This window comes from Carlito syrichta, unplaced genomic scaffold, assembly GCF_000164805.1.
Source record: "Carlito syrichta isolate Samal-C Ts95f unplaced genomic scaffold, Tarsius_syrichta-2.0.1 Scaffold116229, whole genome shotgun sequence".
Taxonomy (NCBI): domain Eukaryota; kingdom Metazoa; phylum Chordata; class Mammalia; order Primates; family Tarsiidae; genus Carlito; species Carlito syrichta.
Genome location: NW_007060325.1, coordinates 662,567 through 680,817, shown reverse-complemented (window position 1 = coordinate 680,817; position 18,251 = coordinate 662,567). Strand labels below are relative to the sequence as shown.

General features: G+C 36.3%; 1 protein-coding gene and 1 pseudogene across 2 annotated transcripts in view; both read right to left on the bottom strand.

Moving 5' to 3' along the window:
• Positions 1–18,251, bottom strand: part of DISP1 (dispatched RND transporter family member 1) — a 223,957-nt gene that overhangs the window by 24,424 nt on the left and 181,282 nt on the right. For both annotated transcript variants that reach the window (XM_021706840.1, XM_021706833.1), the window contains exon 3: positions 485–511. In XM_021706840.1, the coding sequence (XP_021562515.1) occupies positions 485–511 (27 nt within the window). The remainder of the gene's footprint in view (positions 1–484; positions 512–18,251) is intronic.
• On the bottom strand, positions 4,806–5,302 carry LOC110594544 (annotated as a pseudogene).

Here is an 18,251-nt window from a genome sequence, read left to right as displayed (position 1 = left end):
GCCACTGCACTCCAGTCTGGGCGACAGAGTGAGACTCCAACTCAAAAAAAAACCCAAAACTTTCTCTGCTGAAAATATAAGCCTTACCAATTTCCACATAAAAGAATATTTCTATTGATAACAAAATCTGCAAAAGAAAAACAGGCAACCCATCTGAAATAAATTGCCATGAATTCAAGACATGGTAATTAGCAGAAAAATATCTCTCCTTACCATGTAAGTCACTCAGAAGTCAATCCATTACAGGAAGGTAAGCAAAATAATTAGACAAGAATATAATTTAAGGGCTAAAAATCTACCTTGAGGTTAAAACTACTTTTTGGAGACATGGAATTCTTCAAGCAGCCAATTCACAGGAAATTTATTTTTCTTCATTAAAATATGAATGAGGAAGGTGAAAAGAGCAGCAAAAGGTGGGAAATACTAGAAGGGAAAAGCATGTAGGTAAGTTTATTATTTAATAATACATAATTATTTACTTTACCTTTTTGGTAACTTGAAAGGTCTTGGTCTGAAAAAAAAAAGGCAAAGGAAAAATGGTCAAAAACAAAACATCATGACACAAACAAGGCTTTACATATGCATTGAGCATTTTACTTGTTATTCTCCTATAAAGAATCCTGGAAGGGTTACAAAAGACCATCTATTTTTAAATATATGGATTGAATAATCAATGTTGGCCACCTTGCATACTAGCAGAGAGAGCTGGAGTGGCTAGTCAGGAGGGCAGAACCTTCCTAGACTCTCTATCACCCTCTCACCTATCACCCACTCCTGACAGAATCACTGTCATACTGTATGACATCCTTCAAGACCTATAGCTACCAGATTCATTCATCTCTCTTACAACAGGCATCTACATTCCTAAGTCTCCAATTTGAGCTGCTTCTTTACTTACCAAGGATTCCCCAACATTTAAAAAAATAGGACATCAATACCTTCTTGAAACTGGAAATATTCGATTCCCTCTTGCATACCAGCTGCCCCTCCATTTTTCAATTTCTTTCTTTTTTTTTTTTTTGAGTTGGAGTCTCACTCTGTCACCCAGACTGGAGTGCAGTGGCCGCTCCCGGCCACCGCAGCCTCGACCTACTGGGCTCCGGTGATCCTTCTGCCTCAGCCTTCCAAGTAGCTGGAACTACAGGCGCACGCTACCACGCCCAGCTAGTTTTTTGATTTATTGTAGAGATGAGGTCTCGCCAAGTTGCCCAGGCGGGTCTCGAATCCGCGGGCTCAGGCAATCTACTCACCTCAGCCTCCCAAAGGCGTGGGATTACAGGCTGAGCCACCGAGCCTGGCATTTTTCAATTTCTTATTATCTAACTTCACAATCCATTTGAACAAGTATGGGCTTGTGTTTCATATCAGCTCTTCCCCATACTCTACATTACTATTCCTTCTCATCCTTTGCACTCTACCCCCCCGATATAGAATAAGCTTGCTAAAGAAACACAAAACTTGGTATTACCCTCCAACTCTTTATTCCTACCAGATTAATTTCTTCCTATTAACTGGCACATGGCAAGCACTAATAAATATTTAGTGAACAAACAAAATCCACTACTCACATTTCACTATTCCCAAGTATAGTAGTAATCACAGTGTGGTCTGAAGACCCCTAGTAGCTCCTGAGACCCTTTCATGCAGTCTGGGAGGGTCTCTTTTTTCCAACTATGTGTCTGTGTAAAGCCAGATTTTCTTCATATATTTCAACTAAATGGCATGTGGTAGTACATCACAGAAGCAAACATGAGAATCCTGCTGTCTTCTAATAAGTCACACATCAAACAGATTTGCAAAAATGTGAAACAATGATACTTGTCTTACTCAACTTTTTGTTTCGAAAAATGTTATTTTTTTGTGGAAAAAAATGTTATTTTTCCTGAAAAAAACATGTTATTTATGTGAACATGTAATGGGTTTATTATTATTATTATTATTTTTTGAGTTGGAGTCTCGGTCACCCAGACTGGAGTGCAGTGGTCGCTCCCGGCCACCGCAGCCTCGCCTGCTGGGCTCTGGCCATCTTCTGCCTCAGCCTTCCAAGTAGCCGGAATTACAGGCATGCGCTACCATGCCCAAATTTTTTGATTTATTGTAGAGATGAGGTCTTGCTGCCCAGGTGGGTCTTGAACCCGCGGGCTCAGGCAATCCATTCACCTCAGCCTCCCAAAGGCACAGGATTACAGGCTGAGCCACCGAGCCTGACTATTATTTTTTAGTAAGTTAAAAATTAAAAATTTCTCAGTTCCAACTAATTCCATTATGGTACATGGTAGCTATAACTCACATAAACAAAAGTTCTTTGGAGGTTTTCAGTAATTTTTGAAAGTGTAAAGGGGTCATGAAACAAAAAAGTTTGAGAACCACTATACTAATATATAGAAGATAAATAAATATTAGCTGAATAAATGAATTTCCTAGCTACATACCCTTTCCTAATGTGAAATCTTCTACCAGAATGTACCCTTTTTTACATAAAACAAAACAAAATGTAAATATCTGTCTGTTCTCCTGTCTTTCTACTTCAAGTTATTACTCTTCCAATAGTTGGAACCTTACCTTGGAATTTCTTGAAGATTCAAAGTTCACTTTCTTTTTCCCTCTCCATTTATATTTTTCACTAAAATACATGTATTTATTTTTGACAAAAATGTATCTAACTCCTAGTATAGCCACGAGTAAGACAAACAGGGTTCCCTTACATCCTAGAATACAGTGTATATTAATCTGTTGATATGCAAGATGTATATGTTCTAAATTTCATGCTTTATTTATATGTCCTCATTATGAACTCTAAGCCCATTAAAATACTGAAGTCAAAGAGATGAAATAGTCTCACAGGCTGAAAGTATTGAAAAAATTTTTAAAGAATATATATTTTAATACCATTCCAGCCCCATTTTTAGAGATGGGCCTCACTTTGCTTTTGGTCACTCAGGGTCTTATTAAGAACAGAGTTATAGCGAGACCTCAAGTCTCTTGTTGCCTAATTTACTGCTCTCTCTCCTGTGAATGTTTGTCTGTAAAACCAAGGGGAAAAAACCCACAGGGACAATCATAAAGTATTCATCTCTTACACAGGAAAAGAAGCATCTTTTCTTTTGGGAGATGTGGAACTTAAAGTCTGAGTTTCCAGCAAGAGCAGCATAAGAGAACTTAATGTTTTAAGAAAAAAGATGAGACTGAATATTTACAGTGTTACTAAAGAATAACAAAAAGTATTCTTTTAACATATGTACAGTAAAAAAATTTATTTTTAAAATCTAAAAAGAATATTAAATGCATAAAGAGGAAACATATCTTATTGTGTTCATATCTCCATAGCCTAGGATAGTGTCTGGTCCTCTATGGATGTCAGATTGGTGCTTGTTGGATTAATGAATGGGCATCTCTGATGCTCAACAACTTTGAAATAGCAGATAATAATTTTTTGAAAAAAGCAAGAAGCTAGGGACATAATTATCAGCATAGGTAAATTTAGTTTTATTTTCTGTCTCTCTCTTTCTAACACACACACACAAACACACACTTTGTTACTTCGTCCATTCCTACCTGTCAATCTCTAAACTCTTTTACTATTCTGCTAAACTTTGTAAGTTTTTCTTTATGCCCCTGAGTCCTACAGTAGAGGTCTTCTGATTCAATACTGTAAGAACCATTAGTTTGATGGTCACAAAATTTAAATAAAGTAAAAAAAGAAAATTTAAAGTGCTATATGCATTCTTTAAATATCAAATAGTAACTTAAATATAAATGCCAATCTTTTCTCATATAAACCATTCCCATGTTGCATTGTCTATGACTTCCAGTTCTGGGGAACTTAAGATACAGGTGGGTATCCTGGGTATAATGACTACAATACACCTCTAAAATTTGGTGATTTTCCACAAATCTTTTACAATTGTTTCTTCTATGCCGAATTGAATAGTAAAATTTTTATAACAATTTTTAAATTTAGTTTTCCTAAGGCTACAATTTTCATGAAATAACTTTTTCTTTTAGTACTTACATATAAATGGATTATTCAAAAATTTAATCAGATGACATAATTACAAAAACACGCCTAACTGGCATACATAGGCTTGGAAAGCAAACTAGTCAAATACTGGGTACAGGAGTGTGTGGCTTTAGGAGACCTCAGCCTCCTGACCCAGAGGCACTTGGTCCCCTGGCACTGTCCAAGAATGCAGAGGGATGGCGTGCACTAGCAATGTTGGGGAAGAACTTAGCATCTTGATACAAAGTGGGCTTTCAATAACAATGTTCTCTTCTGAAGAAGCCATAAAGCCCATTTGGTTTTTTCGGTAAATCTACAAAAAAAGTCTAAACTCCAAAAACCTATATTTTAAAATATAATTAGACACTGAGTTTTAATATAACAGCTTTATTAAGACACAGTTTGCATACCATACAATTCACTCATTTAAAGTGAAGAATTCAGTGGTTTTTTAGTACTTTCACAAGTTGTACAACCAACACTACAACCACTTATTGATTTTATTTTATTTTATTTTTTGGCCCAGAAACCTGCATTTTATTGACACTGCCATTTTCCCACAGAGAACGTTAGAAAGAAATCACCCTTTTCTTTTAATGAATGAACCCACTGCATTCCTGAATCATTCTTTGAGAAAAGCACCAGGTAAAATTGACAGCCACATTTAAAAAAATAAAACAGTGACTAACTGAAGCTCACACCTCCATACCTTAACACCATGGTCGTTCTTCCCATAAGATCAACTTCTCCTCCTATTTTGGTATTATGACCACAAGGACAGAAATTTTCAATCAGGAAAAAAAGTCTAGCTACAATACTGAGTGGCAGCCCAAGTGAGGCCCTTTACCATGACTTCCAATTTGCTGTTCAATCTATACTGCAGAGATACAAGGATAAACCACCATTTTGGTTCCCAAGTTTTATTCAAGAACTCCTCTTCTTCATCCTGGTTAATTGGAAGTAACGTAACTCGTAACCCTCTTTGCTGTTAGCAACTACAAGCAACCAATCACGTAGATTATTCTTCTTCAAATATTTTTTGGTGAGATATTTCATATACCTTTTGGAAAAAGGCACCTCGGAAGTCACAGTGATCTTGCTCTTGTTCCTTTCAACAGTCACAACCCCTCCACCGAGATTCCCAGCTTTTCCATTCACTTGGATCCTCTCTTGCAAAAACTGCTCAAAATTGGCTGCATGCATGATTCCATCTTCCACAGGGTGGGTGCAATCAACAGTGAACTTCAGAACCTGCTTCTTTTTTTTGCCCCCCTTCGCCACAAGCTTTTTCACAGGCGCCATGGTGGTAGTGGAGGCAGAAAGCCCACATACTGATTTTAAAAGAATATGCTATCTGAATACTAATACTGAAACTACTAATTAGCTAAGAAAGCAAGCTTATTTTTCCAAAGAGGAAGAGTGAGGGATTAAACAAGGAAGCAAATCACTTGTACACAAAATCTTAATTTTTTACTTCCAGTTTTCTAGTTATACATTCTCAAAAGTACATCTTGAATTTCCATGGAAGTTAAGAGATTTGGCTATCTTTAAAAAATTAGCATATATTGAATACATATTTTAATTATTTAAAATAATCCCGAGAGCTACAATTCTGGAATACAGCACATTAAGTATTTGTAAAGAAATGGAATTTTGTTACATGCATTTTGGCTTGTAACAAACATAAACATTCTCTTTCCTCCTACGCATTCCTACAAACTTTTTCTTTTAACTGAGAAACTTATGAATCTACGACTAGTTTACTCCCTAGAGACAGAAACACTGAGAGATTAATCACAGCCTTTCTACTTGAGTAAAGATTTCATTTTATGTTATACTTGAGACAATAAGTAGAGATTGTCAACATTAGCTGGAAAAGAAAAATTGAGGTTACCACAAAGAAACCTCCTGGGAAAACACTGGATCTTTCTGAAGTTTCCATTCTAATGGACATGACAAACAGATGTTGGAAACACCCAAACCACACTACAGGTAAAACATGAAACCTGTTTGATTTACAGTTGTGCCTTCTTTAATTCTGCTTTTGCAATCTCTTACCAGAAAACATCTGTGAAAGGAGGCAAGCAAAGGAACCCACCACCACATACTTTCAGAGATCAAAAGTAGTCTTCCTCTGTAAATCTTTCAGATTTGCTACTTTTAATTAAATCCAATAAAACCTGTAGGATTTTTCACCTAACTTCAGAGTCATGTGATGATAAATAACTAGCAAAAATAAACAAACTTAACCTCTATTAGAGAAACTTTTTTCAGCATTCATCTTTTAATATAAACAACCAAGCAATAATAATCTTCAATGGGAAAACTGCCTGTTCTTTGATTAGGTTTTCAGTCTTTTTTTTCTGTTGAGAAAAAGCTCTAGCAAAGATGACATTTTCGTGTCCCACAACACGCTCCCACAGGTGTGGTATAGACAAGCTTGGATAGTACATTGTTCTTAGCTGGCTGCAGTGTCACTTTTTTTCTCCCACTCAGGAAAGCGTTTTTGTATGCAAGTGGATTGCAATAACATTATTTTAGCACTAAACTCAAATCTGCTTTTAAAAAGAATAAAGCACGTACAAACTTGGGTACTCATAATTGGTAATAAATTGTCCCTGGCACTTCACACTTGGGAACTGTAACAGCAGTTGAGAACCTTGGCTGCAGTACTCTGATGACCAGTGAACTGTGGTATGTGTGCATATATTGGTCAAGAGGACAACTAATGAGACTGTAAAGTTCTCAGGAGGGAGGCTGGGAGGTAAAGAGTAAAGTAATCAAGATAATGGTGTTGAGGTAGATACAGAGGCAAGAAAAATTTTTGAAAAGTAATAGAAGGGGAGGGGGGGCACACCTCATCAATAAGGGGACCTCAGACCAGGTGAAGTGGGGACCAAAGTGAGGCCCAAACTTTACCTACACAATGACCATTTGTATATCTAACCCTGAACTGCACCCCACATCTTTAAAATAAAATAAAATAAATTTTTAAAAAGTAATAGAAAAAAGTGTTGGGGTGGAAAAGTTAACAAGAAATAGACAAAAACGTGAAAAAGCTACAAATGGTCTGTGTTTCTTTGTCTCCCTCACCTTTTCTCTCTTAATACTTTTCAGAAGAGGAAGGGAGATTACAGGGTGAAGGAAATGAGAATACTGAAACATAAGAACTTCCCATCAGTCTAGAGAGTTCTATTCTGGACATAGCTGTAGAATTAATATCATAACATTCAGAGGGAGAGTATTAGCATAAATTCCAACTAGTTCTTCCTAGCATCAGGAAATTCAAAACTATGAAAAAACAGCTTTGCATATTTCTAAACAACTAACATGCTACAAAGGAAATGTACTTTCAGCTTTATGGTAGTAACCACATTTAAGTAAGAAAGTACTTTAATGGAGCACATTTTAGCTTCAGCAGTCATACTGGATTGTGTCATATTGTCTTTTTTGTAAGAGCATATTCTACAAGTAATAACTTCAGTTTGGTGCTGGTATGTTAGGAAGAAAGTATATGAAAATAAAGAATCCACACTTTGATGAACATTCTTTAAAAGATTTCCAACAAAAACAAAACCATTCTTCATCATTAAGTATTTCCATGAATCATCACTGGCACACTTGGTTTCCATCGTGAAGATGAAACAGATACCCTGTAGACAAGCTAAGCTTGGCCTCTAACCCATTTTTCATGCACCAGAGCTAAATGTTTATGGTCTGTGTCAAGTGATTTGAAGGATAACAATAACCATAACTACTTGCATAATGCATTTCCTGAATGTTTAAGAGATGTCGACTCAAAAGGGTTGGTTATCTTGATGTTTAGAACCGTTAAAATTGAACAAAATGCCAGCTACTATACAAAATAAATTAGGAGGCAGGAGTCAAAGGTTGGGAGTGGGGGAATAACATTTTAATGAGCACCTTATAAATATCAAGAGCTTTATAAATGTTAAAAATTAGCATATGTTGAATAAATATTTCAAGTATAAGGAAGACATTTTTTCTCTTTAAGAAAATAGTGAACTTCAAAATAAAAAGATGTGAGGTTAAAGTCTGGGCCCTGAAACTTATTAGTTGAATTATCTCGAGCAATTTCTTTTTACTACTCAGAACTTGTGAGAAAGGGATAATACTGTAAAATGAGCTGGTATGGGTAACAGTTTTCTCTAAACTGTTGCGCATTACCCAAAATAAAAAGGGTACTATTACGACTCCTTTTTCATCTGGAAATGGCATTCAGGCATCATTTAAGAAGTAATGCCAAAGACTCCTGTGGAGTAAAGCACAATGTCCCTTTATACATAAGCACTGTACACTCTTATTGTTTACTTTACAAGATTTAAATGATAATTGTACTAGCTAAACATAAAATAAAAAATGATGGCAATCACACTCATGAAACTAATTGACCTTGAGCAATTCCTTTAACTTACTCAGAATTTGTGAGAAAGGGAAAATACTTTAAAATGAGTTGGTAGTATTGTCTTGTACAATTTGCCAGGAAACATTAGAAAATAATACAAGAAAGTAATTAGAACTTACAGGTATAGTACAAACACTAGGTGAATGGGAAATAGAGAGAGCATATTGGACCAGAGTAGTTCAAAGAATAGCTCCTGAAACTTGACATAAGAAGTAGAATTGAGCTTGGGCAACATACAGAAAACTCATCTCTACCAAACAAAACAAAACAAAACAAAAGACAAAACAAAACAAAAAAACAAAAAACCATACACACACACACACACACACACACACACACACACACACACACACACACAAAACAGCAGGATATGGTGGTGCATGCCTCTAGTCTCAGCTACTTGGGAGGCAGAAGGAGAAGGATCACTTGAGCCCAGTTAGTTGAGGCTGTGGCAAGCTGTGATTGTGCCACTACTGCATGCCAGTCTGGGCGACAGAGTGAAATCAGGACTCAAGAAAAAAAAAAAGTAGAATTTGAGTTAAGACTTGATGATAGGTCTGTTTCAGATAGATAAATAGAAAGCAGAGGAAAAGGAAACTTTGTGCCAACACCTGGGCTTGACACCATTACACAGAAGCATGAGCAAAGTCAGAGGCCTTATCATGAAGGAATAGTGAAGAGGGCAGTTTATTGGGCTAGGGGTTATTGGGGGAAAGCAAGAGACCATGGGTAATAGAAATAGAAAGCTGCTAAAGATTTTTGAGTAAGAATTGACAGGATGAAAACACCTTTTTAGGAGGACTGATCTAGTGGTAATGTGATAATGGTAATCTAGTGGTAATCAGAAGGGAAATGTTAAAGATAAGGAGAGCAGGTTGGGAGCCACTGCAGTGATCGAGGTATAGAATGGTGAGAAAGAAAACAGAAGCTATTGCAATGATTCAGAAAGCCTCTAGGAATCTTATAAATATGTGCATCAAATTTACAAGCATCTATTGTAATAAATACATACCACATTACAAGAAAAAAAGTCTGGTGACATTTTGGGATTAAACAAAATTTTATATATCCTATGCCTATTATAACACATTTCTACATTCACTGTTGCTTAATATCTATATACAATTATATGTTACAGATAGTTGGAAATGCCTAGAGCTTCATACAGGCTTTATATAATGAATTAAAAATAGTAGCAGTGCCTAATGAAGTGAAGTTAGTAATAATTTGGGTTACAACACAGAGGCTATCCAAAAGGTTAATCTGCAGGTTGAGGGCACCGTTTTATAAGTACTTTTTTTAGGTCTACATTAAGCCTAATTCAACAAATATATTTCATTACTTTCATTAAGATGGAAAAGACACAAATATTTCTCACTTTCAAAATGTTACGGACCTTATCCATAAAAAACTAAAATGTTCTTATATTTGCACTACAAACTATACAAATTACATAAATAAGAATTTGTGTGTTAATGTAATGTCAGTGAAGGTATATTTGCATTTCTTAAAGTAAGTTCAAATTATGTAGTTAATATCTAGACCCAATTTTAAATTTATTCATTTATCAACAGAACAAGGCATTCATCAATTTAGTCTGGAGATCAAAAGTATAAATGCAATCATAACTCATAAGTTTGCCAATTATATTTTCCTCCAACTTAAATTTTCAATTTTTAGTTTGTCTACATTTTAGTCAATGTAAAAACTATTATTTGAGTTCAAAACTTCAAAAAACATTATTAATCTTTCTTAAATTTATTTCCTACATATCTTGAATTATTTTGCCCCTACAAAGTCACTCGGTATTATACAAGGTTGAGTTGGCAAGGTTAAAAGTCACACCTGCTATCAAAAAAAATTTTAAGAGGGAGTTAAAAAAATAATAAAAAATCCACTGTATCAAAATGAATTCCAACAGTGTAACCAATACCTTGCAGCTGTTGTGATATCTTCATTTTACAGGCCAGGAGAACAGACTTTTCTCTCAAACGTCCACAGAAATTCTCTAAGTTATGCTTTTAAGAACAACAATACATACTGAAATTGATTTTTTCTTCCTTTTCTAAACTTTCTCATGTTTATCCTTTAACTGTAACTCAAATAAATAACTGTCAAAAGCTTTAGTAAAGAAAGCTCAAAGCAAGATTCTAACAGTTTTTTATAAAAATAATATTGATTTTTTAAAAAGGGTTCTCTTCTCAAAGTATGAGAATAGCAAAAGAAAACAAAATCAACTAAACAACAGAATTCAACTGAAGACAAATGATAATTTTCTGAAGAAAAATGAGGAAAGCCTGACTATGCTGGGGCCAATTGTGGCCACAAGTTCTCAAGCTATAGAGATGCTTTTTTACAATTTGGCACTAGGGCAACTAGGCTAAAACTTTAAATCCATTGCATCCAATTCACAATTGTAGATTCTGTTTGCAACTCCAAAACCTACTATATATGCTAGTGGTACCCAAATATTATGTCACAAAATTTAGGAACTTGTTCTAAGGATAATGTATTAAAAGGACTACAGTGAGAAGACAGAAGTACTGTTTCAAACTAGGTATTAATCTCTGTGGCTTCAATTTCATCATCTGTAAAATACAGAGAGTTGGATTAAAATATTTCTAGAAGGTCCTTTCCTGCTGTGAAATTTGATTGTATTTTTCTATGAAACTTTAGATAATTCAAATCACTACATATTTTAGCCTCCTGGGAAGTATTTTAGCATTCTAGCATGGCAAAAGTTGGTGAACCAGTTTTCCTCTAAGCAAAATTCTGTGTTGAAGTACTTCATGTGACCAGGCAATAAAAATGAACCCCCTCTAAACGAGGCAAAACCTAGTGTTTTAAAATGCTTTGAAAGGCTGGGCTCAGTGGCTCATTCTGTAATCCCAGCACTTTGGGAGGCCGAGGCTAGTGGATTGTCTGAGCCTACAGGTTCAAGACCAGCCTGGGCAAATTGGCGAGACCTCATCTCTACAGTAAATCAAAACTTAGCTCGGCATGGTAGTGCACGCTTGTAGTTCTGGCTACTTGGAAGGCTGAGGCGGAAGGATCGCCAAAGCCCAGCAGATTGAGGCGGCGGTGGCCAAGAGGTGTGCCACTGCCCTCCAGCCTGGGTGACAGAGTGAGACTCCAACTCCAAAAAAATAAATAAATAAATAAATAAAAGGGCAGATTTCCCTATCTGTTAACTTCAGATGAACGTGGAGACTGATGAGCTGGTGAGGCCAGTAACACATCTGTGCTGGTCAGCATGTCGAAGCAGAAAACCCGCTATATGAAATAATACCAGACTATCAAAGACACTCACAGTAAAAAGTGCTCAAGGATCATCCAGTTTCCCAACCTAATTCACCAGAGGTGCAAACTTACAAGAGTGTGCTCAAGTTAAAGAGCTATTTGGAATTAAAACATTTTCAAAAGCACTTTTCCTGTCTCCTAACTACTATATCTCAGAAAGGCAGTGTACAACCTTCTTTTTTTAATTTTAACAACTTACTTTGATAGACTTTTTAATTTAATGTTTTGTCTATTCTAAAATATGAACTTTAATTTTTAAAGGAGGAACAAAGCCTTAATGAGGAATATATTTTCTGTTTTAATGTTGGTTTTGTTTTCTGATTATAAAAGTAGCATATTCATTTTCTTAAAGTCTAAAAGCTGCAGAAAATTATGAAGGAAAAAAAGGAACAATTACCCACACCCTCATGACACAGATAAAACCTCTTAACTTTTTTTGATCTCTTTCCTTTCAGTATTTTTTCCTTTGGGCCCAAATGTAGACATTAAATATGCACACAGTTATGAGCATCCTGGAGGCATAATGTACTATCATGATGGGTTGTGTTTTTTTCATGTAATTAAAATCTTCTGAAAATATGATTCTTAGTAGCTATATAATGTTCCATTATATTTGCTATTATTTATATTTGCCATTATTTTACATCACACAACTGCAATCATACTACTACATTATTTTGTGTCTTAACTTATATATTTCCTATTTATTTGTAAGAGACCTGTATTAAAGCTATAAAGTATAATGATTGTGGCACCTTTCCTAGTTTGTGGTATGTTTTTTTTAACATGATTATTTGGACATGCATTTTAAATTTTTCAGTATTTGTAATTTCTATGACTACTTTCACAGTGAAAGAGTCACCCTTGATCCAGATGTTAGTTTTTTACCAATTCCATTTCATGAATAATCTAGGTCAGTCCTATTACTTTGTGATGCTTTAATTATTGTCTTTGGCAAAGCATTGTTTTAAGCAGGAAAAGTAGATTCCCAAAATTCATTTACACAAAATATAAGGCACTCAATATTGTGAGAATAATGAGCGAGACATGGCACACTTGTGCAGCTATGGGATTGAATTTCCAGGGTCTGTTTGAACCGTCCAAACATTTCTTGGTACAGGCTGTAGATTCATGCCATCTAGTAACAGTTGTTCACTTGGGTTTAATTATCAGTGGGGACAGATGTGGATTCTGAGATTGACTGGTCTTTCCAGGACTACAAAAGTGGTAACAGAAATTACTCATTTACTTGAGGCCCCTTTTGTTAGCCAGATTTGGGGAAGCTGGGCTAGAAGAATAATGGGGATATGGGAATCTATTTTCTATTTCCTTATTTCCCACGATTTCCATGTGAGAAGATAATTTTAGCCTGACTCCATTTGAGAATGGAAATTATGTGGAAGTCAGGAACCCATTGAGTTATCAAGAAGGGGCTTTATTTAATTAAAGTGCTATATAGTCTACAGTCTATATATACAATTTAAAAATTTTTTTTTGAGTTGGAGTCTCACTCTGTCGCCCAGACTGGAGTGCAGTGGCCATTCCCAGCCACCGCAGCCTCGACCTGCTGGGCTCCGGCAATCCTTCCGCCTCAGCCTTCCAGTAGCTGGAACTACAGGTGCATGCGACCACACCCGGTTAATTTTTTGATTTTTTTGTAGAGATGAGGTCTTACCAAGTTGCCCAGGCGGGTCTAGAACCCGCGGGCTCAGGCAATCCACTCACCCCTACAATTTTTATATAGACTACAGTCTGTTTCATTTGCTCTAATGTATCCATTGATGTGTCTATTGATTCTTTTCACAGAATCGCATTGTTTTATTTTGGCTTCAAAATAGGCAAATCCTAGGACAATACATTTAGGAAATCCTAATTTCCTTTAGAGAACTAATGAGTGGATTTACAGTGCTATTCTTGCATCTGTAACTTGAAAACAATTCCAGTTAGTGAAAGACCAGAGGAGATTATTAAATGGACCCCAAACCAAATATAAGAAGTTTAATTTTCCATTGTGAGCACATGCTAAATTATAGTCTAGGACAAAGGTCTTAAATGAACTTTCAAAAGCCTTTCAGTTCATTCAGAACAACTTCATAACCCAACAACTGCATGAACACCAAGAGCAGTATACAGTGAGACTCCCCTATTGCTTTACTTGTAAACAGATATTTCTTATGAAGTAAATGCACATTCAATTCTAAGTCATCTGAGCACACTGTTTTCCTAGAACCCCACTTATATCATAGGTTGAGGTATTTTAGAAGAAAGGCAAACATATGTAAAATCCAAGGCTCTCTTTTTCCATAAATGCTCAAATCACTCTTTCTATTCCTTCTTTCTTAAATCTGCCTCTTCTATATGGAAAACTTAAATATAACCTTGACTTACTTCTGTCATACGATCTTTGACAGAAAGATAGAAAAGATATGTTACTACCTTCCCTAAGAAGGATTGCCTCAGGATAGCTCTTTATTTTCTGAGCATTATTAAATCATTCCTTTTATCATTTTTTCTTCACTCTAAAAATTCCAATTCAGTAAGTGCTTGTTGAGTTGTAAAAAATAAAAGATACAATTTCTACTCTTAAGCAGGAAAATAAGAAGCTGAGAGGTAACATAGATGCAACTGGCGAATAAGGAAAGATATGTGCAAGAATGTGGTCATGTCACAAAATATTCCACTTTTTAAATTGTGAAATCAAAATGTAGCTTACTGTGTGTATGTACTGTACACACACACACACATACACACACACACTCAAAGTGGAATTGGATTAAGAGGAGGTATGACAGATCTGAAGGGAAATCATTTCCCTCGCTCCACTCTCTATCATCCCTCCCACTCCATACCAGAAGTATGAAAATATAAATACAACATGCATCAAAATACCTTTGCACTAGGTAAGGTATTGTCCCTGCCTTCTGAGTGTCTATGCAATGGCCAAGAAGGTGAAGGAAATTTAAAGACTGGTAATGGGGGGTGAGAGTAAGAGAGGGAAGAGCTCTTAAATCCCTTATGTCATTCTTTTAAACCATTCAGATTTTATGCAACATTTGAGTAAAAGGCACAAAGTTGAACTGTACAGTTTGGTGGATTTTTACCTATATAACATGCTAAATTATAGTCTAGAACAAAGATCTGTGTTACCATGTAACCACCATTTAGATCAAGACATATAACATTTCTCAGCACTCCAAAGGCTTACTATGCCTCTTCCAATCAATAATCATATCCTGTCCCCAGAGGCCATCAACATTCAGGCTTCTATCATCATACATTAGTTTTGCCTAAAGGTTCACCTTTTTAAAACAGCCAAATACAGGCCAGGTGTAGTGGGTGGCTCATGCCTAATCCCAGCACTTTGGGAGGCTGAATCTGGAGGACTGCTTGAGCCTAGGAGTTGGAGACCAGCCTAAGCAGCATAGCAAGATCTTGACTCTATTAAAAAAAAATAGCTGTATATGGAGGCACACACCTGTATTTCCAGCTACTTGGGAGGCTGAGGCAGAAGCATCACTTGAGCCCAGGAGGTTGCAGCTGCAGTAAGCTGTGATTGTGCCACTGCAGTTCAGCCTGGGTGACAGAGTGAGACCCTGACTGAAAAATAAAAAGCAGCCAAAGATAAAAGTTTCTTCAAATCTTAGGCAGTTAAAATGCAAAATTTGGGTTAGATCAAGTTTAGGAAAATACATAAAATGAAGTTCTGGTAATTTTTTTGTTGTTTTGTTTTTAGAGTTGGGGTCTTGCTATGTTGCCAAGGTGGGAGTGCAGTGGTGTGACCACTGTGACCGCAAACTCCTTGGCTTGGCTCAAGTGATCCTCCAGCCTTTGCTTTCTGAGAAGCTGGAGCTACAGGAGTGTGCCACTGTGCCCAGCTATGTTTTTTTGGTTTTTTAAAGAGACAAGTTTTTGCTATGTTACCTAGGTTGATCTTGAACTTCTGACCTCAAGTGTTCCTCCCACGTAGGTCTCCCAGAGTGCTGGGACTACAGGTATGAGCCACTTCAACCGGCCTTATAATAAATGTTTTAAATTAGTAACTTCTAGAGATTTAATGTATTTTTTTTCTCTTGAAGTTTTAAAACTATCTGTTCCAATGACTTACAAGGTACAGATTTTAGCTCTAAAGGCCTCTGATGAGCAACAAAACTTCACAGATCCACAGCGAAACTACACCCAGTACTGTTAACTGTCATTGTGTTACTTTAGAATAGATTATTTTTACAAATCCATACTATTCTGCTTCCCTACATTTTGGTTTCTTCCAAAGTTCAAGATCTTGCCTGAGTCAACAATATGTATTTATAATACATGGCTATGCATTCTTAAGTGTAATTAAAAAGAAATGCTTCATTTTAAAGGTTATAATCTTTAACTCTGATACTTTGGTTTGACAGAAATATTTACATAAAGATATCCTATAGGCTACTGTGGATATAAAGGTATTCATAACAGTGAGAAATATAGACAGAAAATGGAGATCTGAAATTTTTAAAAGTTGATGTGACAAGGGGTAAAAGAAAAAAAAAAAACAGTGAGTGGGGTATTATGGAAATGACAGTCATGCGAAAGGGTGGAAGAAAAGCTCCATCAACTGTCAAATAGAGCAGAAATGGTTACAGTGCATAGGATAAGAAGAATGAAAAGCATAAGGTAATGGAATGCACAAAAGAAAGCAGTTTAAGAAGATGGTAAACAGGGATTGCAGGCTATAGAACTGAACAGAAGAAATGAGGTGAGTTTGTCAAAGAGGTCCCTGACCAGGCACTGCTAGGAAAATAATAATGATAGAAGTTAGACTGCAGGGCGCTTAGGACCATACAAAGTAAAGATATTAAAAGATACTAAGTGTAATATTATATTTAAAATAATAATAGTCAATGTTTACAGACTTAAGTGCCAAACACTGTCCTAAGCACTCTACATATATTCAAATATTTTACAATTCTTCAAACAAACCTATGGGTAGGCAAAGATCTTACAGATAAAGAACTAAGGCACAGAGACGTTAAATAGGTCACACAAACTCACAGTTAAAGAGGCAGAATTCAAACTCAGGCAGCCTACTCCAGAGCCCATACTCTTAACCACTGTGCTGTGCTCAGTGAAAGTTTCCATTGTTTTCAGAAAGTAGGAGGTGATGCTGCCCATGTAGGAGAGTTGAGAGAGGAAACTATGGTTTGAGTAAACTAGAAACACAGTAGCATGTGAAAAAAGTTACTGAAGGAAGTGTGCTTTGGAGTTAGCAGCCAGGACTGAGTTGTGCCAGATGAATGAAATCAGGATGGGTAAGGTCTGCACAGTTTCCATTTCCTGACAACAAGCAGTGTCTGGAAACTTGGGAGCTGGAGCAAAGACATCAACATTTCTGAAGGTGACAGCACAGAGTGTTAACTTTTAACCTAGAGTTCAGTTTAGACAATTCCTCCAATTATTACTGGTATCTCTAAGACCCCACTGTGTTCCCTGCATCAGGTAAGGTGTTTAAGAACAGTATGGATGTGACATTATTAGGTTGTAGAAACTGGCAGAATTCTTCCTCATGGTTTGTGCAAGGTGGTACTGTGAATATGCTATGTTGTTTCTATGCTCTAAAAATAACTAGGGAAGTCATCACCTGTGCTCTCATAATTATTTGTGTGATCTGTGTGATTTCAGTTCTATGATCTCAAGAATGAACCTGTCTAGCGCCTACTACACAGTAAGCACTTGATAATTGTTTCTTAAAATACTGCTGAAACTAAAAAGAAGTTATAGAGAAAAAAATTTATTCTCTTATGTCTGAGTAGCATAGAGAAGTGATTAAGAGGAAGGTTTCAAAAGCAGACAGACCTGTACTCAATTCCTGGTTCTATCACTTATTATTAACTAATTAATTTCCTAAGCACTAATTTTTCAAACTTTAATGTTTCCATCTATAAAATGAAGATGACAGTAATAACTGAGTTCCTTGTGTTGTTTTCAGGATTAAAAAAGAGAATGTACGTAAAATATAATACAATGTCTGGCATGTAGTAAGAGTTCAATAAAATCATTAACTGTTGTATGAGTTGTTATAAGTTTTAACTGTGATTTTATGCCATTAAAGTTCATCGGCTTCACCAACAGTACAAGTTCAGTGCATGACCAAGCTCCATGACATAATTTTAAAACATTCTTTATACTCAGAGACTATTATTCATAATTATAAAATATTTTAGAATATAGTAGGCCGGGCTCGGTGGCTCACCCTATAATCCCAGCACTTTGGGAGGCTGAGGTGAATGGATTGCCTGAGCCCGTGGGTTCCGACCTGACTGGGCAACTTGGCAAGACCTCATCTCTAAAATAAATTAAAAATTTGCCAGGCATGGTAGTGTGTGACTGTAGTTCCAGCTACTTGGAAGGCTGAGGCAGAATCCCAGTAGGTTGACGCTGGATCCCAGTAGGTTGATGCTGGGGTGGCCGTGAGCATGCCACTGCACTCCAGCCTGGGCGACAGAGTGCGACTCCAACTCAAAAAAATGAAAAAAGAAAATAGTAATA